General features: G+C 42.1%; 1 protein-coding gene across 1 annotated transcript in view; it reads left to right on the forward strand.

Annotated features, from left to right (window-relative positions):
• Nucleotides 1–1766: 1766 nt before the first annotated feature.
• The window catches only part of CERS3 (ceramide synthase 3), a 35906-nt gene continuing 13655 nt past the window's right edge, over nt 1767–24017 (forward strand). Inside the window, exons 1-9 of the mRNA XM_009506318.2 lie at nt 1767–2552; nt 4141–4258; nt 6314–6432; nt 10160–10217; nt 11091–11141; nt 12350–12442; nt 12715–12843; nt 14351–14457; nt 16419–16575. Coding sequence (XP_009504613.2) covers nt 2371–2552; nt 4141–4258; nt 6314–6432; nt 10160–10217; nt 11091–11141; nt 12350–12442; nt 12715–12843; nt 14351–14457; nt 16419–16575 — 1014 coding nt within the window. The 5' untranslated portion in view covers nt 1767–2370. The remainder of the gene's footprint in view (nt 2553–4140; nt 4259–6313; nt 6433–10159; nt 10218–11090; nt 11142–12349; nt 12443–12714; nt 12844–14350; nt 14458–16418; nt 16576–24017) is intronic.

A 24017-nucleotide genomic window follows, 5' to 3' on the forward strand; every position in this document is an offset into this window, starting at 1 on the left:
CAAATCCAGAATTCCCTTAAATTTTAGATTAAGCGTGTGCTTACGAGCTTAGTTTAATAGAGATGTATTAACTAATTTAAGACCTGAAAAGATAGCCATATGGTAAGGCATCCATGTGTGGAAGGGAAACAGGAATTAGTGAAATCCCAAGAATCCAATGTGAAAACACTCCCTCCTGTGTTTTTTCTAGTGTTTAGGCATCCTGGGTGCATATTCAGTTACAACCCATCTCACCATAGTCTGGCTGTTAGTGCCCTTTCCTCTGTGTCATAATAGAGTGGCCTATTTTTACTGCAGTTACAGTTTGTGATAGTTTGCGGTGCACAATCTAGTTTAAGAATATAGATATATTAGGAAGCAGAACTGTGTAATGAGCCTCTCCCCTCGTCTTCTAGGGCAGTTTGTCTGCAAGACTCTGTCTGACCTAAAACGTCATGTTTCAAAGCCCTGCTTCATTATCATGGCGCCTGCTAGCTGTAGTTAAGGGTCTGCTAGCAGCCCCATTATAAATCCCTACTTCCAGGAGTTTATAATTCAGCAGTAAAAAATTGCTCTAGGCTGGAACTTGGCATATAAAGTTTTGGTGCAGGAACAGTTGTGATTTCTCCCTCCTTTATTTTGCATTTGCTTATACACACACAATTAATTCGGTAGGTTTTTTACCATCCCCTTTTGGCATTTAAAAAGATTAAATGGCTGGGTTATTAATATTTCAATACTGACTACTGTGCATGGCCAGTAAATTGATTCGCAGTGTCTGTTAGCCCAGCTCTGTTTGATGGATAGAAGCCTCTGTTCCACTAACCTGCTGCAAGGCTTCAGCTCAGTGGAAGCAGCCCAGTGCGGATCGCAGGGACTGTTCGTTAGTTAAAGCGGGCTCCGGAGCCAGCCGTGTCCGAAGCTGGAACGCCCGTTGAGCACGCTAAGCCGCGTGTCCTGATCCGGCACGGGTGGAAGCTGTGTGTGGCTGCAGGCGAAACTAAAGCTGTTTGGCCCCTGCTTAAGTATGGAGGAGCACGAAGGCCTGAGCTACGATCTGTCCTCAGCATCGTTTGGTCTTATTGCTTGATCCTATAGAAATGTATCACACTGATATCTCCAGATGGGATCTCTAATGCTACGAGGAGACATGGTGGAAACTCTCCCAGCTCAACTGTTTCCTCATCAAAATTATGGTTCAGTGAGATCAGTTATTTCCTCATACTTTTTTCTGGTTTACAGGAAACTTTAGCATGGAAAAAGTTATTTAAATTTATTTGTCCTGGAAATTATAGGGGAAAAAAAAAATTTCAGTCTAAGGAACACATTATAGTAACTTCTATCGTTATTCAATTTTAGAATATTTTTATAGGGTATATAACATGCTTGTACTGTAAAGCACTTACAACTAAATGAGGGATAGCAGAAATTTCTAAATATATAATGTAGAAGACGAAGCTTGAAAAAAGACTTTTACAAGAATGAAATGCTTTTGTTTAAGTGAAACTTTTTTCCTTCAAGAACTGATTTTAGACATTTTGCTCTGATGTAGGATTTGGTCACGATTAGATTATACTTGCCAATCCCCCAAAAAGCTCACTGTGCAGTGTAATTTTTATACTTGGTCCTGTGCACAGGTGTTTGCAGAGTCAGGTTGAAGGTGTGTAGTACCATTAGCATATTAAGCAGCAGTAATTCAGTAGGGAAATGTCTTCGTTATTACGGAACTGAGTCACCCCCTGGACCTTATCATTTCTTTTCCACCCTTCCACCCACTTATATTTTATTTATGAAGGCGGCCTAGGGAAGATCAGTTCTCTTTTTTTGTATTGGTATGATAGATTATAAATTATTATTGAAAAAGATTTGACCGGGTACTAAGCAGTTTAGTGTGAATGACTGAAATGAGTCCACAGATTAACTCCCTGCTGCAGATGTCAAAGGCTCTGCATTGGTTTATACCAGATCAAAATTTAGCTCTGTTACCTTATCTTCTGCAGGATGATAATTGCACCTGCATGCTCTAAACTGAGGGGTTTTCAGCTGCTTCTGATTTTTTTTCCTTTTTTTCTCTGACAAAACTGACACGGTTGCACACTTCACTGGCAAGGTCTGCTTGCTCTTGATTTAGTCCGGCACACCTGAGCATCTCCACAGTGCCTGCAGTTTCTCTCTAGTGTCTCTGTTGGAGCTGCAGTACCACTGCGGGCCAGGACAGCTGGTTCTTGTGGGACTGAGCCTCATCTGCTATTTGCTTGTACCTTATCTTTAGGAAATGCCCTGCCAGCTGGGACCCCCTGTTCTACACAACAAGGTTCAATATGTTTTTTTCATGCATTTTCTTTTTAATACGTTAGGAGTAATTTTTAATTATCTTTTTATTTGCTTAGCATGGCGCAGATATTAAAGACACTGAACAGCTGGTTCTGGTGGGAGAATATCTGGATGCCCATCAATGTCACGTGGGCGCATTTTGTAGACCGCGATGGACTTGTCTTTCCAAAACCACACCAGTTATATGCCACAATACCATATGCTTTTGTATTGCTGATTATCCGATTCTTCAGTGAAAGGTAAGAACTATAAACGTGATTTTATGCTAATGTTAATCCTTGTTAATGCTAAAAATTTTTGAAAAATAAGATATCTTTGAATCGATCTTCTTATGTTTTGATAAAGGAGGATTAGTTGGTGGTTTGCTAGAAAGATCCTAGTACAGATAATACAGCAGATGAAAAATTGGGAAATATTTTCACTATTAGGTATATGTGGCTGTGATCCAATATAGAAGGAAGATATTTCTATCTAGCTTTTCTAGAACAGCGTTTGGATAATTCTAATTATCTCGTTTTGCTAGAGACACAATTAATCCAAAACCATTTGGGTTTCCTTTTCCTTTTTCTCCTTCGATGGAAGAGTAGAGGTATTTGTCCTCTGAACCAAACCTCTCCTTTCGTTTGGTCCTCCACCAGCGCATTTGTGTGAGGCTGATAGATCCCAGGTGTCTAGCTCTAGCAAAACCGGGCAGGCAGACTGGAGGGATCTCAAAAGCTTTATGTGAACATTTTGTGGAGATCTAGTAATACTGATTCTTTTTTTCCTCACTTTGGCACTGAAAGATGGATTGCTTCTGCAGCTGGAATCTTATGGGACAGGAAGAGGTTGGCTCCACAGAAAAAAATGCTACAAATATATTAAGATTTGCAGTGCGTTGACTTATTTATTTGTGTGTGTTTTGCTTGACTTTTTTTTCCTCTAAAGAATGTGATTAGTAGGTTTTTCTAATTATTTCAGGATAGAATGAGGAAATCTGGAATGTCATAAGTTGGACAGACTTAAACTAGAACCAGATAAGATCATTTATGTTAGAGATCAAAAGTAATTTGGATCGTATGTTTATAAACATTCACAGTGTTTCCTGAGTAAATGCTTGCCCAACTGTGTCTCACTGCGCTGCTATTGGAAATCACTCGTGTGAATAATTAGCCCACACATCTGGCCTGCAGTGAATCTGCCCTTGAATGAGGAAAACTGACCGCTGCTATGAGTAATAAGGAATCAACTGCTGATATCAGCAGGAGCGAAGGGGGGCTTTTTCAGAGAAGCCTGCCCAAGTAGAAGAGCGAAGCATTTGGCATGCTCTGCAGCAATTAGTATTGGGAAATGGAAGAGAAAGAGAAGCTCTCTGTCTCCAGGGTAGCTGCTGTGTGCCACAAGCCAGAGGCCGCAACCCAAATGTCTTGGTCAGTGGTAGCCCAGTGAAGCAATGTGCTAAGTGACTATCTGCCACTAGGGGAGAGTCTCCCAGGAGCAATCTTTCCGCTTACCTGGAGAGAGCATCTGTTCCTTAACTGCTGCTTAACTCCAATATGCCTCTGAAAAACACAAGGACACAAACATCAGGATAGTTTCTTTCATTTTATAGCATTTCCTGACCACAAACTTGAGTTCTTGGTTTTGTGCTTGGCATAACTGCTAATATGCGATGGTTCTCTCTTGGGATTAGCTAGCGGGAAATTCCTTTCTCTCACTGTGCACTATCCATACCCTATGGCAGATTGAATTGCCTCAGAATTATTTACTTCATATCCTGGTGAGAGAATAGCTCAGGTCTTGTAACTGTGTTGTATTTTTAAAGTTTTTCCCGGTATGTCTTTCCAGATATGTTGCTATACCTCTAGCAAAAGCCTTAGGTATAAAGAACGCAAGACGTCTGAAGCCACAGCCTAATCCTGTTTTAGAGAGTTATTTCCGGGAGTGCTCAAAACATCCATCCCAAGTAAGGATTCTCATTCTTTTACACAAGTTTTGGTTTTGGAAAATCCCAAGTCTCACTGTTTCAATCAGCTATCAGCAATGACATCATGGGATGAGTTCCAGCTGATTGACAGATGACTTAATTTATTTGGGTTTTTGTTGCTGTTCTGCTGACAAGGGTATATGGCATCCAAAACAGAAAATATATTTAAGATGTTTAATTTTCTGGCATGCTATTCTAGGTTAGACTGTTTAATATTATTTCCAGTGAAGATCAGTGTTCCATCTTTAACTCATTCTGCCTGGAGAAAACATCAGCTGACATCTGTTGTTGGAAAGTGGTATCATATTTATTGCAAGCTATAATATTGGAACGCTGGCATGGAAGCCTTTTGATCTGTTATATTGCTGCATACTTAATCCTGGCTTATGTGAGAAAGAAAAGCAATCTTTCTGTTACCTTGCTGTTTGTTTTTATATTTGAACAAGAAAAAAAAAAGCAATGTTTACCATCTCAGAAAATGAGGCAACTTGATTGTTGATGGGAAACAGGTATGTTGCTGTGAATGCAGCATCAAAAAGTTCACTTACCTGAGTCCAGATACCAAACAATTGCAGCGTTCCTACGCTGCTTTTGAAAAAAAAATGTGCTTTCTAGTACTGATCGATATTGATAATTATTGATACGTGGAACTTCGCTTTCAGTCCCTACCCTCTGCTATTCTCTTACTGTGTCTTTTGCCTGGTATCATCAGGAGTAGATGTATTTGTGCTCACATACGAGCTCTTCTCTATCTGGGCAAGTATCCTGGTCTCTCTATTTCACATCTTCCTTCTGCACGAGTACAGTTTGATGATTAATCTCTGAGAGGAAGCACAGCATTTTTATACTTGTCAGTACATGGGAAAGATTCAGGCTGCCTCCTTTAGCTGTCCAGGTCAGGGACCAGTGTGCCGGAGGATGCATTTGGAGGCCTGGCTGGCAATTGAGGGCATCTAGGCTCCATCGTCTGTCAAAACAAAGTCAGTGTTCCTGCATGGCAAGTAGAGAGCTTTCCAGCCAGCGGGATGGGCTGTGAACACAGAGGCTGTTTGCACTCCTGCCCTTCCCGGCAGCTGAGGTGCCTTTGCTCTCATATGAGAGCTTTCTCTGAGGGTAGGAGACTAACTGAACTGGATTTACCTTGGTGGAGGCAGTGCTGCTGCCACCCACTCTTTGCATACTAGTCTTGCGGGAAAGAGCTTCCCCAGGGATGAGTCGCACACCACCTCTGCTCCTGCAGCAGCCCCAGGTGAGGTCAGCCCACACCTCCTGCACTTCAGCATGGAGAGGGGAGGCAGGAGGAAGCCTACAGGCTGCTGCACCTGGGGCACTGAGCACCCAGAAACGCAGGAGTCACACTGCCTTGTGCTTAGCACATGCTGGCATGGCTGCATGGCAGAGCCGCTTCACCTTCAGAGCACGTGTAAAGCGGAGATACCCAGCCGCGGCACTTGAATGGCTAGCTGCAGTTCTAGGCAATGCTCTAGCCCTGATTTATTTTTAGGTGTCAAAAGGCAGTCTGGGTTTTGCTCAGTGAGGTTAATTGACTTGTCCTGTACCACAGAAGTATCTTGGATTTGAGAACAGAGCACAGGTCACCTTAATTCCAGGTCTGCATCTCACCTGTGAGACTCATTTAAATATAAACTAACAGTTAACTATGTATCTAATACCTTACCTAATGTCCACATGCGTTGATACATGGCACTTCCCCTCTGGTCCAACTTAGCAGTAGAAGTTGCCTCTTCTGAAACTATCAGAAGCCACCAGAAAGACAATGGCACAGCTTGTGGATCTGTACATCTCATGCCTGCTTTAGTTATATAAACTAGCATCTCGAAAATCCGGTCACAGAAAAATTAACCAGGGAGCCTGCAAGGTAACCCCCCCCCCCCCCCCCTCCCCGATAGTTAATATTAGCAATGTTTTTAAATTAAGACCTTACAACAGCAGGAAGCTGATCTGTGAACTACAAAATGAATGAAGATGACACTGGAGTACATCTTGTTGCTAACACTATTCTATTTTTTGCAGTCAGAGATTCAAGGCCTTGCCAAAAAGTGCAACTGTACAGTCCGTTTGGTGGAAAAGTGGTTTAGGAGACGGCGAAACCTTGAGATCCCAACAGTGCTTCGGAAATTCCAGGAAGCTTTGTAAGAAAAGACAGTGCTTTTGATTATTATGGATTTTACTGTTTTGAAAAAAATGATTGAGGTCCTCAGGTGCCTCTTAAAGGGGACGCGTTTCCAGAAAGCTGGGTCTATCTGCCGAGCATTTTGGTTTGTGCATACACAAGCAAATTGAAAGGATCTAGAAGCATTTCTCCAAATGGTGTGACTTAAAAAGGTTAGGTTAACAGCTTCTCCTGGAAAAAAACAAACTCAAAAATATGTTCTGGTTTTCGTCATTGTGTAATAATGGCCTTATCTGTAGGCTCCTGCTACGTAGTGCTTAATGAAAACATGCAGAGAATAAGAAAATATTTTTGTCTGCCAGTAATCATCAGGGAACAAAAATGCTTACTCATTCTTGTTTATACGTAAATCCATACTGTCATCTTGGGATGCTATTGTGTACAGAAGTCAGTTCAAGAGCAGGCATCATGGCATCAGAACTAAATGGTAGGTGTCAGAGCTTGAACACAGGGTACCGTGCAAAACATGAGCTCAAATACGCTGATAAGAGTGGGCTCTTGAGCAATTTTGAGTGATAATAATTAATATGTAAAAAGTTTCGAAACCTCCTGCATATGACTGAAAACTGGAACAGCTTTCAAGAGTGTGATTTTTTTTCATAAATGTGTGAGAATTTCCCCATACGTAAACATTTTACTATTTAACTATTCCAGTGTTATCCAAAATCTCATACAGATTGCAAATCCCAAAATGGGTATGGGTTTACTTACATACCTCATCCCTTTTGGATACTGGAATTAACTGTACCAGTGCAAAACACTTTAACATCCTCTGTATTTGGATTTTTGACTATTGTAATTACATTGGCAAAAATTCAAATGATTATAATATTCAACGTCTTTTAGTATAAATTAGCTTAAAGCATGGGGGCTAAAAGTACAGCTACAAAACTCGAAGTTGAGTACTTTATCAAGAGTATTTTCAATATGAATCAATATGATAATGACTTGACAATGCCCTGTGCTGGGCACGTATCCAGTTGGTAGACGTAGATGCGTCACTCTGAAGCCTTGCGTTGAGTAAACTGTCCTGGCAAACGACATCCAGAGTTTATTCCTACCGTTGTTTTGTGAATCAGTGAGCTTTGTTTTACAAGTGACAATAAGATTTCCTGCTATTGATAGAAGACCTACCTGCTGTGGATGTATGTCTCTAGTAACACGCAGCCGAAGACTGAAATTAAAACTTGCTTGGCAGCTTGAGTGAGAACGAAGCAAACAGGTTTCTCTTGTGCAGTTTCATGAACCTTGCTCTGCTCTTTGTCAGTGAATTTAATTGGATATAATTCTCAAGGCAACAAATGAGGAACAGAGTTATTCCACGCTAGTAGTCGGTGTTATGAAATTTTTTTAAAGCCTGCAATCTTTGGGATCATTTTTGTGAATCACAAGGAAAATCTGATGAGCCAGGTCTAAGCCATACTTAAGCTATTAGTGCTCTCCCAGTTAAGCAACAGTGGGGTTTGGAAAGCCCTTTGCATGAAACCTTCTGTGCCTTAAAAGACATACCAGCCACTAACTTCACCTACTAAATTATTTTTTGTTAGACTCAGTTCAAGAGAAAAGATTTGTGAAGTTAAATCAGAAAATCCTTTTGCATTGCTCTTGTCAGTGCTCTCCCTGGTGGCCAGGTTCAGAGCTTAAAAGGCACTTGGGTAAAATTTGGTGAATTTGGATGAATTTTACTTTAGGTTTTCTTCACCAAATTCAGAAAGGAGCTTGGCTAAATGCAAAATGAGGTAGTGCTCTGGCAGTCTCGCACGTATAATGAGTTCATCCGAAGCGCTGAGTGTTTATTGCCAAGTGCATTCAACATATATTTGTAGGGCTGGGGACTAATGGCGCAGTCCTGTTAGGTGCTCTGTGCTTTCGATCCGATTCAGAAAACAGCTTACACTTTACAGTCAACACAGAATCAGTCCCACTATGTCTGCTGGACTATTCATACCTCCCTTGCTTGAAATAGGAGGCATGAGGGCAGAGTCAGTCCCTGTGTAAAAACTCTATCCCATGTCATGGTGGTGTTTTTTCATAGCATCTCTTGGTTAACTCTGAGCCAAGTATTACTTGTGGGTTCCACTCTCCCCTTCCATTTGCTCTCCTAATTTCCACCACGTACCTTGGAATTTTCCTGTCTGTGCAGTGGGTGTTCTGAAGTGTTGTTTTCAAATCACCTGAGGAAAGATGCTTTGAAGTTGAAGAGCAAAATGATTGTTTATTACCAGCGTATCAAGTGGCAATTTCATAATTGTTTTCTTGAGTTCTTCCGCAGGCATGAGACCTATTATCTTGTCTAGCCTCTGCCATTCCATCTCATCTTTTGTTTTGTTTTTCTTGTAAAATGCTGACTCAGTCTTTGAGCATCTCATTCTTTCACCTGTGATATTGGCCTCCAGGTTACGCAGGGTGCAGAAAGAAGGGGCTGCTTTTACCAGGCAGGTTCTCATCGTCTTCTCTCATGTTTGCCAAAGACCACAATCTCATTTTCATACATCTTTCAGTCCCTTAGTACAGTGTTCTTCTTGAGGCTCTCCTCCTTTTTAGCAAGCTTAGGTTTTCTGGGAGGCTGTTTGCTGCTCTCCTCCAGGACACCTCTCGCTCTAGAAAATGTTCCCACTGGGTTTTGGGCCATGTGCCTCTGTGATCATGACCTTTCTTAGCATGTGAAGTCCCACAGTGTTTTCCTACTGATCTTGAAGAGCTGTTCTGGGAAAGGTCAGGCTTGTTCCTGCCAAGGAGAAGCACGGAAAGGAAGAAGTTTTCCATCACCTGTAGAGGTGGGAGTGGGAATGCTCCTGCTGAGTCTCCAGCCACACCCAGTCCCAGGGACAATACCTCCCACGCAGCCTCCAGAGTCATTACAATGTTGATTGCTGGCTCCAAATCACAGCATCCTGCTCTGGCATATACAAGCAACAACACAGTTTCGGTTCGTGAAGATACACAACAATTTTGCTGCCTTACCAGATTGGTGGTGAAAACCTGGAAGTTTTATCTGCCTTGATGGATATCCGTTTGAGCCACAAAAAGCTTAGATCAAGCAAAATGTTGGCAAACCTAGTCGAAGAGTGAGGTTTATAGTTAATTCAGATCCCTGTAGTAAGACACAAACTAATCCAGTAGTTTTTGAAGTTCTGTGGGGCTCCCCTATTTTCAACAACTGGTGTTAAGAGATATCAAAAGAAACTAACCCAGCAATTGAGGCGAGTCGCTGTTGGTGTTCAGTGTTTGATCAGATTGGAAAGTATGTGCCATGTGGCTGAAAGACCTTCTGGAGCCAGGGAACTGTGACATGTTCTTTAGAGCAGTGTGAATATTCTAGAGGGATTGATACAGCGGGAGAGGTTGCTGTTATCAAACATTAACTTTTAGGAATTTATTACATTTGCTGTGGCTGTTCTCTTGATCAGCTCACGCCTGGTTGGAAAATGACTGCTGTAATCACGATCAAGTTATCTCTATTGTGATTATGTCAAACAACTTGCTACTTTAGCAATTAGTCAAAGCTTAAATATTTAAATATTATTAATTCAGATATAGTTAATGTGTGACAACCCTTAATGTAGAGTGTGAGGGCACACTTATGTGAAGATTGTGATATACAATGATTTGCAGTAATTCTGGCTCGGGACAGCATCTATAAAAAATATGATGCTTTGTTCTTATTTTTGCATTTATTTTTGCAGCTGGCGATTTTCATTCTATCTTGCATCCTCCATTGCTGGATTTGTATTTCTGTACGATGTAAGTTAATTTTTTTAAGGATTGATATTCTTAAATATTTAACAAAATAAGGACCGATTTCTAGATCTTCTTGAAGTCCGTTGAAAGACTCACTGGTTTTAGTGGCTCTGTGGGTTCAGGTCTTTGTGTGTAACCTAGATGACAGGCTGTGATACACGCTGAGGTTGTACTTAATTTTTAAATTACCTTTTGAATTTCTATGATAAAGTAATTTATGATTAATCAATATTTTTAAGGCAAGTTTTAAGAACAGTTTTACAACCTTGTTAACACCTACAAATGCATCATGTGGCCATGTTGTTCTCAAAGGAGGTCATAAACTTTTTCTGGCAGCACTTTTGGGGTCACAACAATGGTGTATTTCACAGCTATTTATTGAGGTGTTGCTGCTGAGCCCAAAGTTGGGAATAACAGAGAGTGCTGCTTGTAACCGTGAGCACTGCCTGGGGTGTCATTAATGCTTCTCCTGAGCAACAGAACAGTTCTCAGCGTGTCTACGTTCATCTGGCTCTTCTCCCCAACACTGTTTATCACCATGAGCCAGTGATGTGTGTGGCTGGTAAACACAGCAAAATCTAATCACTGTGGCAACCTATCTTGAGTAATTGCAGTAATAAAACACACACCCACTGCTTCGGATGATGAAATGATGAACTGGAACGTTTCAGGTGTCCTGAAAAGAAGCCAAAAAGCTGGGATCAATATAATAAATCTGAGATGTAAGATCCCTTTAGAAATTGCTGGAGAACAGTTATCAAGACTATAGCTTCTTAGCTTGCTTCACTTAGAGAAATTTTAAGTATTGAAGATTTTGAGTTAAGATGATTTCTTGTTGCTCAGCTGCTCAGTCTGTGAATGATCTGTCTTCCCCAGAAACCTTGGTTTTACGACATATGGCAGACGTGGGTTGGCTATCCATTTCAGGTGAGCTTTTTGGCATCGGGCCATCGGCCTCAAGGCATTCCAAGTATTTCCCCATTGAAAGGGCTAATCCGCAGAAGCGCTTCTCCCTCCCAACGGGCACCACCTAGAGAGGTGCGGCACCAAAGCCCTTTGCCCCTCTTCGGTACCTCCTGCTGACTGTTGCAGGACTTTTCCATGATCTGCCTGTGCTGCAACTCAGCCCTCCAGCCAGACCACGGTTATTTCCACCCATCCCAGGTTACCAATTGCACACAGTAGATGTTATCTGTGTTACTTGCTTCATGCAGAACCCCTAAGCTCACACCGGTGCTGGTGATGCTTCGAGGCACTGCGGGACGGGATTATGCAGAGTGCTGTGTGCCTGCTGGGCCCTATTGCTCAGTAGTGCAGGTGGAGGGGGTGCTGCAGCGACTTGGTTTGGTATAACGTGAGTCCCTGCTCCGGGGACCTCTGCGCAATACTCTGGTTGTTCCCAAGGGTCACAAGGCTCTTGGTTCTTCTTAAAATATTTTACTGACAGTCCCGTAACAGATGACTCCAAGCAAACTGCCTTCTTGCCCACCTGTCAGAGGTCCTTATGTGCCCTCCCCTCCTATTTTTATAAATCTGTGGCCCATCACACTGCCTTCTTATTCCTGTCCTACTTAGGAATAAAAAGAATCCTGTCTCCCAACTGAGTTTTTCCAGCTTCTCTTGCTCGTGGGACCTGATAACCGAGCCTACTTCTAGCCACCTGGGAAATGTGTTGAGCCAAGGGGGTGGTCAAGCTCAGCATCCAGCCCTAAGCAGATGCATAGGATTTTAGCATAAATAGCTGACATCTTAGTCATGGGATGTGTGATTGTTTAAAATGTTAATTGTTCACCAAAATGGAGGGCTTCATTTATTTACAGTTGCTTGTAATTAAATGCAGAAGCACTCTGCGTGTAGTTCTCTGACAAAAAAAACACAGAAGGAAAGCATGCTAAAATTCAGAGGTGGGGGAGGAACTGCAGAAACTGAGAGTTTGGTCTGAGTAAAGGTTAAAATATTTGGCTCCCAGAACATCCTTCTTAATGAAGCCCAGAACAGGGATTTAGTTTAGTTTAATTTTTTAAGCAAGACTCAGCAGAGGAGCAAAAGAAGCGAGGAAAGGAAAAACGAAGTAATTTCACTTGGCATTCACTTTTTGCTATTCTCAGAGTTAACTCTGTTTTTCTTCCTTACAGACTCTGCTGCCATCCCAGTATTGGTACTACATGGCTGAGATTAGTTTTTACTGGTCCCTCTTATTTACCCTTGGGATTGACAACAAAAGGAAGGCAAGTGGACATGCTTGTTTGTAGCTAGAACCTCTGTTTCTGTGAGGGAGGAAAAGAATGTTTATAATGTTTATAAGGAAAAGCACAGTCCTGACACTGGATTTGGTGCAGCCACGTGAGGGCAGCATCAGTCTATCCCTGGCACACCTGCACGCATCCATGCTCTCCTGGCTGCCAGGGCATCTCTGTGTGTGAGGAGTCTTGTCACTTCATCCGCATGGAGACCCTCAAGGGCTGTACTTGCTTGGCTTCACCTCTTCTCTCCTTCACAGGATTTTCTGGCTCATGTCATTCATCACTTGGCAGCCATTGGGTTGATGAGTGGCTCTTGGTGTGGCAATTATGTGCGTCTGGGAACACTGGTGATGTTTGTGCATGATACTGCAGATTTCTGGCTCGAGGTAACCCTGCCCTCCATTTTTGTTTGTTTTGGGTTTTTTGTCAGTGCATTTTGGGAATTTTTTGGTTGTTGCCCAGGCTACATTCAGTGACATTTTAATCATCTTGCCGCAAGTTTCATACGATCCCTTCCTATCCCCACAGAGACGTGGCTTCACAGATTCATAACCTGTAAGATAAAAAAGAGCTTCTAGATAATTTAAGCTGATGGTCTCTAACAGAATCCATTATGAGAAAAGAGCAGAAGAGAAGTTCTTCAGCACAGAACAGGGACGGGAAATACAGCTGCCTCCCTGGATTATTCTTGTTTCACTGTTAAAATCAGACCAAGTTGGCTAGCTGGTGAACAGCTTATGATACCGGTTCTCAAGCAAATTTAGCAGCCAAAATTTTGCCTATTTCTCCAAACCAGTTTAATTTTGTCAGCATTCACGCCCCTGTGTTGCCCCAAGGGTCAGAAAAGTTTCTTCCCCTGGACTGAAGAGGAAGTCCTGAAATAAATATCAACATTTAGAAATCTTTAAGATTAAGAAGCGTCCTATTCTGCGCACAGCACTGTGGTCGCAGACCTTTGCTGTTGGGTTTCTTGGAAGGCAGAGGCACACTGTGTTTCCTTCAATAGGGTTTATAACACCAAGACTGGGAGCATAGTTTCATCACCTCTTTTGGAGGCAGTGCCGGTGTAAGCAGCCCTTGTAGGCTGTTGTCGGTCACTGTTCGTTTCTGCTCCTGATGCTCTATCATTTGTACTAGGACAACTAATTGTGGGGTCATGCACAGAGCTTGCAACCACTGGGACAGCACTCAGATGGAAACTGAAGTTGGGTACCAGAATACTTAATTCAGCCCTGCCATGCAGAGGTTCATCAAACTGCTGTTTAAAGCTTAGGCTTGGCGTCTGAAGCTTTGCTGACACTTGAGAGCAGCTATTTCATTCAACCATGCCCAGGGTGATTCCGAAATGAAGCATGGAGAGTTGCATAGTTCCGCTAGCAGTAATTATAATCTTTATTAGTGGGATAGAGACCAGCGCTAGGCTCTCCAGCTCTCAAGAAGGAGAAAACAGAAGCTGAATTAGGCACAGAAAAGGGTCAGTAACGTGCGTGCACCAGAATGTCCCCGCATGAGGGGCCACTGCTGCTCCTGAGCACGCAGATGTGGCCAGCAGCTTCTGTTTGACCCAGCCTGTTTTGAATCTGGTACAGGAATGAGGGATTACCTCTGTTTTCAAGACCACTTTGTGTTTTCATGACACTTTTATATTCTGATCGGAGAGCTGTTCTTTAGGCCGTTGGTAGAGAGTCCTTTCCTGTAAGATGAAAGGAGAAATATAAACAATCTGTTTTGATACTGCTTTATTACGTATCAGTAAAATTATTGCTTTACATGTCACACAGGGAAGAAACTTTCTTCCTGCTTAGGTGGAAGACGAGTCCTTTATGAAAATGCAGAAAAGAACTGAATTCAGAAAATATTTATAATATGTTTGATGGTTTTTATTCAATGCAGGCAGCCAAAATGTTTAATTATGCTCACTGGGAGAAAACCTGCAATATACTCTTTATCATCTTTTCTATTGCATTCTTCATCACAAGAATCATCCTGTTCCCCTTCTGGTAAGCAATATTTAACGTAGTCACAGGCTCTTCATTCATTCCCATTTCCACTGAGAGGTTAGTATTGGTTGTGATATGATAGGGAAAGAAATGGATTGTACTTGGAAGAGCAGAAGCAGAACTTTCGTTATCATTGGCTACTAAAGACCAGTGAGAAGAGTTGACAAAACCTGTCATTTTGTTTAAAAAATTTAAGTGAAAAGTTTTTAAATATGCTCCTTGAAAATATGCTAACCTAAATAAAGGCTTTTATGTATTATTCAACTTACGAAAATAAGTTGTAGTTACACGCTGTGAACTCCTGCATCATTGAGGGGATTGAGCTACTTAACCAGAAGAAATCATTTTCCCTGTCATTGCATCCCTCCTTCTGCAGCTACAAAGTCAGAGTACGGTGTAATTCCTATATGATAGGAGTTAATTTTTTGTAGAGCCGCCTTTTTGCTACGTAGTTGTTGGGTAGTACCTCACCTCACTCACATGAGGAGCATTCAGAAAAGTTAAGGTGAACCAATTAACTTATAAAGTCGGCACAAATAAAACATAACTTGCTAAATACTCGCATGACTTTGGAGTGCCATGATTTAATCTGCTTTGGGGTATCCACACGGGTGCTTAGTGTGCTTAATGCTTAACATGTTTAGCTTTTAAAAAGTGTTTAATGTGTTTCCCATTCATGGTTTCATTGACTTGCTCTAGTTTGCCTTCTTGCCCCTCCCTGCATGGGAACAAACCCTTAGAGACTCAAGCTGGTTAAATTAATAGTTCTGAACATTGATCAACACAAGGTTTTAATTTCCTGTAGTATTTTCTTTCAGAAATGCTGATGTCTCTTACTTTCTTGTTATTTTTTTGATTAAATGTACAAGCAGTCTCCAACCATTTTGCTTCACTGAGTTTCTTGTTCTTGAGCTCAGAAGCAAAACATTATGAGATTAGAGGGACTCAAAAAGTCCCAAATATTATAGAAGTAGTGAAGTCTGAAGATGGACAAAACATATGTTAATTAACAGCCCTGTTGCAAAGCCTGTAGGATTTTCTCTGGAGTACAGATATCAGATGAGAAAAAATTTGCATTAACAAAATAGCATAGACAAGCTCTAAGGTGCATCTAGACCACACAGAGCTCAAGATTTAAAAAATCAGGATTTTTTCTAACCTTTTTTGCAGTGGGTTGACCTTGGCTGGACACCAGGTGCCCACCAAGCCACTCTGTCACTCCCCGCATCAGCAGGAGGAGGGAGGAGAAAAGATGGAAAAAAACCTCATGGGTCAAGAAAAAGGCAGTTTAATAAAGCAAAAGCAAAGGCCGTGCACAGAAGCAAAGGAAAACAAGAGTTTTCTTTTCTTCCCATCAGCAGGCGATGTCCAGCCACTTCCTGGGAAGTGGGGCTTCGCTACACGTAGTGATTGCTCCAGAAGACAAATGTCAGGATAACAAATGCCTCCCCCTTCTTCCTCATAGCTTTTTGTGCTGAGCAGACATCATATGGTATAGGATATCCCTTTGGTCGGTCTGGGTCAGCGCTCCTGGCTATGTCCTGTCCCAAGATCTTGCCCACCCCGCAGCCTTCTGGTGAGGGGGGAATGTTGGAGAGACAGCCTTGATGCTGTGGGGCACTGCTCGGCAGGAGCCAAAACGCTGGTGTGTTATCGGCACCTTTCTAGTGACCAGTATGAGGCGCTGCACTGCGAGGGCTGCTGTGGGGAAGGTTAACTCCACCTCAGCCAGACCCAATACACTTATTTCGAACACTTTCACACAAGACTCCAATTTCTCATCTTCTGAAGTCTGTATTTCAATAGAGATGTACAATCTAGTTAAGTCAGGGCTTGTTAATTAATCTGTTACCTTTGCAGAGCTTTTTAATATTTTGTGGAAATAGTTAATTGGTTTGGAATATGAAATTAAGCATAGAGAATGATTCTCGCACCATAACAGTGACCTTTATTTTTTTTAGGATTCTTCGTGCCACATTGTATCAGCCTACATACTACTCCACGACTCCTGTTATAGCATATTTTTTATTCAATGGGCAGCTATTGATCCTTCAAGGCTTGCATTTATATTGGGGTTATTTAATTTTCAAGATTTTGAGGAGGTTCATTTTCTTAAAGGTAAGCAATTTTGTTTCTGCAGAGAGATAAATGAAATATCAGAGAGATGCCAATATCTCCAATTGATTTACTCGGAATTTCTTGTTGTTCTCCTGAACTTTTGTGTCAGCATTTTTGATAGGGATCTACAAAGTATAGAGATGTTTAAATGTGCTTTCTACCTCTCATTGTCACACTTAAGATCGTAGGTCGGGATATCAAAACTTCAGCTAGTACCAGAAGAGTGGAGAGGTGAGTGATGAGGCCTTTAAATACTGCAGAGAACTTGTACTCAAAGTTCTTCATGTTGTCTAAATCTGAGGTCACCTGTACTTGAGCACTGGTTTTGGATTAAGAAACCTGTATGAAGCTGATCTGGTGTTGTATTATGACGCAATGAAATCCCATCATAATCAATTGGAGCAGAGAAACAGTGCGAGTTTGGTGCTGCCATAATCTGCTTTTACCTTGTAGAGAAAATTCATGTGGGGAAAAAGCTATGAAGAAAAATTTGCTGCAATTTAGGTCTTGTTTGATTGCCTGAAGTAGTAACATTTTCACAAGGTCTCTTGTTGTGAAGCACGCAGTGTCGGTAAAACATTCAGGCAAAAACATTTAGAAAAGGATTTTGGAGAATATCTTTTTAGATTTGACATAAGCATTGACAGGTATTTTTTACAAGTTAAGGTGTGACTTAAGTTGTGCTACCAAAAAATGGGTTGGTGTTATTTTGGGCGGGGGGACGGTGCAAAAACTTAACTGAGCTGACTCTGTCCTTTTATCTGAAGCAGTTAATGGTGTGAGGCATCTTAAGGAAATATAAATATTCCTTTCTACCCTTATTCATTGTTGCTTGACTCATAACAGAAGCCATCCTATAATTCTTGGATTATTGGGTTCCTTCAAATCTTATGCAAATAGACAGCTGGATATCGCAGGGAGACCCAATGTCTTCCCTAGGAGAAAACTGCAGCTACAAATTCAGTCCTTGTTAGACAGCGAACGGCTGTACATAAAGGACAAGTCTGTAGAAGAAATGGCTTCTAAAACATGTTCCTGTGTTCCCTTAGACACTAAGAAGTTTCTACTTCTTGCATGTCACTTACTTCTGTTAGATTAATTAGAAAATTATTTCTGGCCTGGCTTGCTGAGTGTTAGTGTTGTACTTCTCATTTTCTTTTTTTATTTTGGCCTCGTCTCTGTGCTGTTCTCACACAACTCTTCTGATGAAATCAAACGGGACATCCCTCTGCCTTCCAGCCAAGTAAGGGGAAGGCTTTGGCATAGTTCTCCATCTGCATTTGTTGAGGTTATGAGAGTACAATGCAAGAAGGTATTCAGATACAGTGGTGAAGAGGACGTTACAGGGCCACCTATATAAGGCCATTCTGCCCTGCCTGCTTATATGCCTTTGTAAGGGGCAGAAATGTTTTCTTTCGAGATAAGAGCTTTTTTGTATTAGTCATTACTAAAAAATGGAAAAGCATCAAGCCTGCATCCCTACCCTGGATTTTTGATTCCTTATACAGCTCTCTGAGAAGACAGTTTCCAAATAACGTTTTTACAGCGGTAGCAGCAGCAGCCCTAGCCCTTTTCAGTCCGTATGACTTCAGCTGGCTTGCATGTGCAGCCTGTTTTCCATAGCGGTGGCAAACTTGGCTGCGAAAGCAGGCAGTGCCTCCAAAGCTGTAACGGCAACGTTGAGAAGAATGGTGTTTGCAAGGCAGCGTTTTCATACCAACGTATTTGTTATAGGCATACTCCGCACACAGAGCTGTTGCTATTTTAGTGGAATACTAGTAAACCAGCATCCTTGTATTTGAAGGGTTTTGTTTCCCTGCCCAAGACTTTTAAGTTTTCATTCAGAAAACAGGCAATTTCTGACATTTTTCTCGAAGCAACAGTTAGCTGCTTCAGATGGAAAAATGAAGTCATGCTGTAACTGGAAATAGGGACTGAAGTTGTTCAGAGCTTCCTTCAGTTAAACATAGCAAGGGTGTATGGAACTCTTTCAGTGCCCTCTTGTGCCTTGAGCCACCCAGTGTTGGTGGGGTCTTCAGTGAAAACCGCTATCATGCGGGAGCTGACAGCTCCTAGCATCCATCCAGGGGCAGGTGTCTCCCCTGACCGTATCCTTCTGGAGCACGGCACCAGCCTGTCTGAACATTAACGGGCTTGGATGTATTTATTCTTAGTGGGAAGTGCTGCTGGCCCTTGTTGAAGGACAGGTTAAAGGATTTCTCTGGGTCAGACACGAAAGGTGGGACTCGGTGGGGAATGTAAACAGGAGCACCCAAGTCTCCAGGACGTCGCATACCCACCAAGTCCCCTTTGCTGTTATTCGAAGGGTTACACAGAGCTGTGTCACATCTTGCTTAGAGCTGTGGGTCTAGATTCAGTACTCTTCAAATTGTGGCAGGAGGCTTTGTTGAAGGCAGGCATTGATACAGAAACGAGAGTACTGCAGCCTGGTGAGTTGGTAGCTGCTTCTGTGCTTTACTCTCCCCCCTCACAAGAGATGGCTTTTGTCTGAGACTGGCTGGTCAGAAGCTCTTCATCTCAGGTGGCGCCTCCCTCTGCACTAATAAAGGGGATGATTATCCTCAGCCCTCTGGGATAACTGCTCAGCCTACTGACTTGCTTCAGCAAAGAATTTGGACTAAAAACCTTGCAGTTTCCCTCCTCCCAAATACAGCCAGAGATTAATGAAGATTAGGAAAAAGGAAAGAAGGGAGGAGATGATCTTGCTCTGTCCCTCTGTGTCCTATTTTCTCAGGCATGTGAGTCTTGGCACTGGAGCTGGTAGCACGGAGCAGTGCTGGTGTCCAGGCTCATGGGCCTTGTGCCGCCTTTCCCCCGGCCCAGTCCTCCAGAAATGCCCTGACAAGGGGCAATTCTGCGTCAACAAACTAAGCTCTACTCAGCTACTTTGCATTAAGCTTTTTATTTTCTATGGGGGTAAAGTTGGGGGGACAGGAGTATTACACTTTTAAAATCAAAGACTGCTCTTACTTCTGGAGAATATAAAAATAAAAGGAGCCCAAATGTCCTTTCTCATGTGGCATTTTCTGACCTTCTATGAGTAAGCTGTGTGCATGTAAGAAAAGCTCTTCAAGGTCAGACCTGTAGCTGTGTATCTTAGATCAGCTCTGCTGCGAGAGGAAGGAGGACATTCTTCCATGTAATTTCTTTTCAAGTTAGGTCAGGCAATTGCAATGTTAGCTGCTGGCTGCCATCTTGATGTCCAAGGCCTTTTGTTGCTAGGAAACTCCGTGTGTTTCTGTAATATTGTTCAATTACATGGTTAAATTACCCCCTTGTATCAAGTTTCAAGCACCACTGAAACATGTCTAGTCATCATGTCTGCACATATGAGAATATTTTAGGAAAATTGAAAAAACATATAGAGAAGTATGTACATATGCACCGATTTAAAATATCTCGCCAGGAAAATCCCATGGAGATTAAACATTTCATTTCCAAGGTCAGAAAAAGGGAGCGAATGACAGCAGCTTATAGCCACATTATTATGGCAAATTAAGATGTAAAATATATGTTAAAGCCATTACACACCGAGTTAAGGTTTTGAGACTACAGTGCTTTAAATCTTGAAAAATATGTGTAAGATGTAGGAAATGGGCATGATGTCCACATGACTCAGATACTTCAGGGCTGATGCAAAGTCCATCAACGGCAGAAGGTAATGGCAGGCTTTTAACGGACTGTAATGTGTCCAGGAGTACGTTTTCTTTCTCTTTAAATTGTTTTGTCACCATCAGACCGCCTTCAACTAAGGCAATGAGCTCCTTGCCAATGGTCACTATTATTTAGGAGTCATCAGCTGCAGTTTTATTTGAGTCACTGTGGTTCTTGCCTCTTCCTGAAGCAGAAAAGACCCTGCAATGCTGTAGAGCAGGCTTTGGGACTTGTCACTCTAAAAAAATTAGCTGGTGCCACCTATTCAGTATTCCTTCAGTATTCCTTTGGTATTTTGTACTCAGTAAGCAGGCTTTTTACAGTTTTTGGTTGGGTGTTCGAAGGACTGATGACAGAGTAGGGGTAGCTGAAAACGGTAAGAATATAGTATTTTGGGCTTGAAATGAGAGCTGTAAAATACTTGTTACGATACTTCTGCTGTTTCCAGCAATCATTCTTCTGCTTCAGCACTTTGTTCTGTCTGAGGATTGCTCTGTACTCAGAAATCCCTGCCAGTTCAAGTTAACTTTCTTTCATTCTTTCTTATGTACTGATACTGGGATGCCAGTAGAGTCCTTGCCATGAAAAGTGGTTAGCCATAAAAAGACTCCTTAAACAAGTTACTCCCTTTCTGTATCAAAAGAAGATATACTCCTAAAACTGTATCTCTAGAAGTGCGCCTATGGACTAGAACACTTGATGTGTTTTAATATTAATGTGTAGGCAAGGCCTGAACGTCCTTTGGAACACAGACATAATATGCTCTTATAAAACATGTCCTCACTACTTATATTGAAGAATAATGATTCTTAACACCTGCAGAGGCGCTGGCCTGTGTTACTTCTGTCTTCTTATGAATTTATCTCTTTAGAGACTTTCTATAACTCTTTGTGTAAGTTTTTAAGTTATACAGCTCCCCGAGGCCGTACTACCTGCTCCTGACAGATGCCTTTAGCTGAGCTTAGTCTGAGGCTATTCAGGCTCAGCTTCTGCAGAACTGTCCTTCCCTGGGATCCTTTTATTATTCTTCCTCTTTCTTTTTTGTGCTTGATCTGCTTGCACCAAACAGAACTCTTAAAAATAAGAATTAATTAGGATCTTATACGCATTTTGTAACCACATGGGTCCTGGGAGTCTGGAATTTTGGTGCTGAACTTGAGTGAGAATTTTCTTGTTTGTGAAACACAGGCCCACAGCATATTGTCTAAAGCAATGGGGTTCTGTTTGGCTTGCAGGTCATTAAACACTTCCCCATGGAAGTACAGGCTTCTGTATGACAACTTTAAGCCCCTAGTACTTGCTTTGCTTTCTTTAGTTACCTTCAGATCAATATCCTTTGAATTAGACCATGGATCTGCAGTGGCAAGATCTACCGGTTTACCTTTATTAAACGAGTCACTCTTCCGCCTCCGTTCGCCCAGGCGTGCTGTGACTACGAACACTTCGCTGTTCGACAGCTGAGGCAGCACGGACTTTCTCACTGAACTGTGCAGTAACTTGAGATCTTTAATGCTAAGCAGAAATCTTATTTTTAAAACTACAGAGAGGAAAAAAAGCTCTACGTAACATGAAAGTAGAATGGCCTCTAAAGAGATCACACTTTAAATCTCTTTTGTGGCAAATAGCATCGGATTCAGTGTTCCCGTGCCTGAGCTGTGAGCTGTTTGGTGCGCGCTAGGCACACCGTAGGAGAGCTGAGCCTGATTGCTCCCAGCAAATAAACTCTGACTTTTAAGTTGAGCTGCGAAGGGTCATCCCATGACCCTGATCATGCACAACAGCGCTGTGCTTCCATGCACTGTGCTTCCATACACCGTGCAATTACCGGGATGTGAAAATGAAGCATGAAATGTATATTCAGTTTTGGCATGCACAGCCGTTTATTGGGCTCCTAAGAAGTCAGACTTTCAGCTGTGTTTTTTTTTTCTGAAGCAGTAAAAAATCTATTTTCAGGACATTTATAAACAGAAAATGAAATTTAATGAGAATTACCACATTCAGTGAGAAGTCATTCACTGCAGAAAAATGTCATTCTACAGGAGTTAAATAGAGGACAGGGTTTAGCTTCCTAAACTAGAGGCACGTAAGGTTTGGGGATTTTTTTTGTTTTCATTTATGTGTTTTGTTAAGCCTGTACTGCGCCAATGGCTATCAGGGTGCTGATAAAACGAACGGAGAGGTGTGCTTGCCTCAATTCCAAGTAGTCATTTTAAAAGCAGTAGTGTATTTCAGAGGATAATGATAATCTAGTTAGTTACAATTTCATGACACTGGAACTGGGAAGCTGTGGGAAAGCTTTCGCTGGAGATTTTGTGGTTACTTTCCAGACTGGGAAGGGCCGTTACACGCTGATGTCCCACTTAGGTGTTTGAGTTCTCTGAGTGAAGGTTTAGCACGGGCACAAGAGAGATTGAACTAGACTAGTGCTTCTTCCCCATTTTAAAGGAAAATGGGTTATGGAGAAGTTGAACTTGTTGGTTCTTAACAGATAAATATTTATAGCAGACTTTCTCGTGAGGATAGCTTATTAGGGGAACAAAATAGGACAAATGAAAGTTTCCCCTCTTAGAGATGAAAACCAGCCTATCTGGGAACCTTCCCAGTTGATTCAAATTATTGCCTTTGGGACCCGAGCTTTTTAATAGCCTGGAGATGGGAGCTAGCCAGCCAGGTCAGCAGCGTGAAAGCTCATGCCCTAGTAAAGGGAAATTACTTCCTGTTATGACTTTTTTTATCTACATATTTCCCATTCTGCTACAGCAACCTAGTTAAGGCCAAAGCCTGGCTACATGTCTCCCTTTATGCTGCCAAATTCATCTGAGGGAGGAGGGGTGAAAGGCAGGCAGAAAGCATAAAAGAGTATGAGGTTTGCTGGCTGGTATTTACAATGATAGGCAAAAAGGCGCAAAGCCGCTGTGTGCACGCTGGGGAGCTCGGGACCCCTACCCTTACCGGGGATTCGGAGTCAAGGCTGACCTCAGTAATGTGTGTTGTCAAAGTGCGCAGTCCAGCAGAGTCTGTGGAAGAGGAAAGCCACCGGTTCGCTGCGGCACCGATGTTACGTGCCAATCCAAGAGCGCTGTCTGGTCTCCTTTGCCTCAACTGGTTCATTTCCTGGCCCTGTGAGTTAAAAGGCAGATTGCTGTTTAAATCTTTACTTTTTGCTCCAGATTATGAAAAGGGTCAGTGGCTGAGCAATGACTTCCAGGGAAGTACATTTTACTATATGCTAAGATAGACTTCTCAGATTTCAAAACAGCAACAATGTTCTCTGCTGGAATTATTATTTTTTTTCCTTAAATTCTGTTTAGAATGCCCATAATTCCACAACACCTTTCACTTGAATATTATATAAGAATCAGTTGAAGTCTAGAAAACTTAAGGACTGTTATGACCACTGTGGAGGAATGAACTAATGAGAAACTGAAGAAAATAACTTCTGAGCATTTGATTGGAATGTGAAGGCTTGTGAAGGTGCGCTGGGGTGGGAGCATTAGGACAAAGTACCCTCCACGGCCCTGTTATGCACACACAAGACCTTGTAAGAGCAGACTCGGTCCTCTGGCCACAGTCCAACAAATTGGGGGCGTGGGTGCTCCCTTTGCCTCCTTTCGGTTAGCTGTGCCATAAATGGGGCCGTGCAGGTCTCTTACATGCTGCAATAAAAGTCTACTGTTTCTAAAGTTGCTGAGGCTGACTTCGGTAGGAGCTGCAGATGACCACTGCCTCTGAGAACAGAGAATCAAAACTCTGTAATTCGGAAAGCA

The sequence above is a fragment of the Phalacrocorax carbo genome, chromosome 7 (assembly GCF_963921805.1).
Source record: "Phalacrocorax carbo chromosome 7, bPhaCar2.1, whole genome shotgun sequence".
NCBI lineage: Eukaryota > Metazoa > Chordata > Aves > Suliformes > Phalacrocoracidae > Phalacrocorax > Phalacrocorax carbo.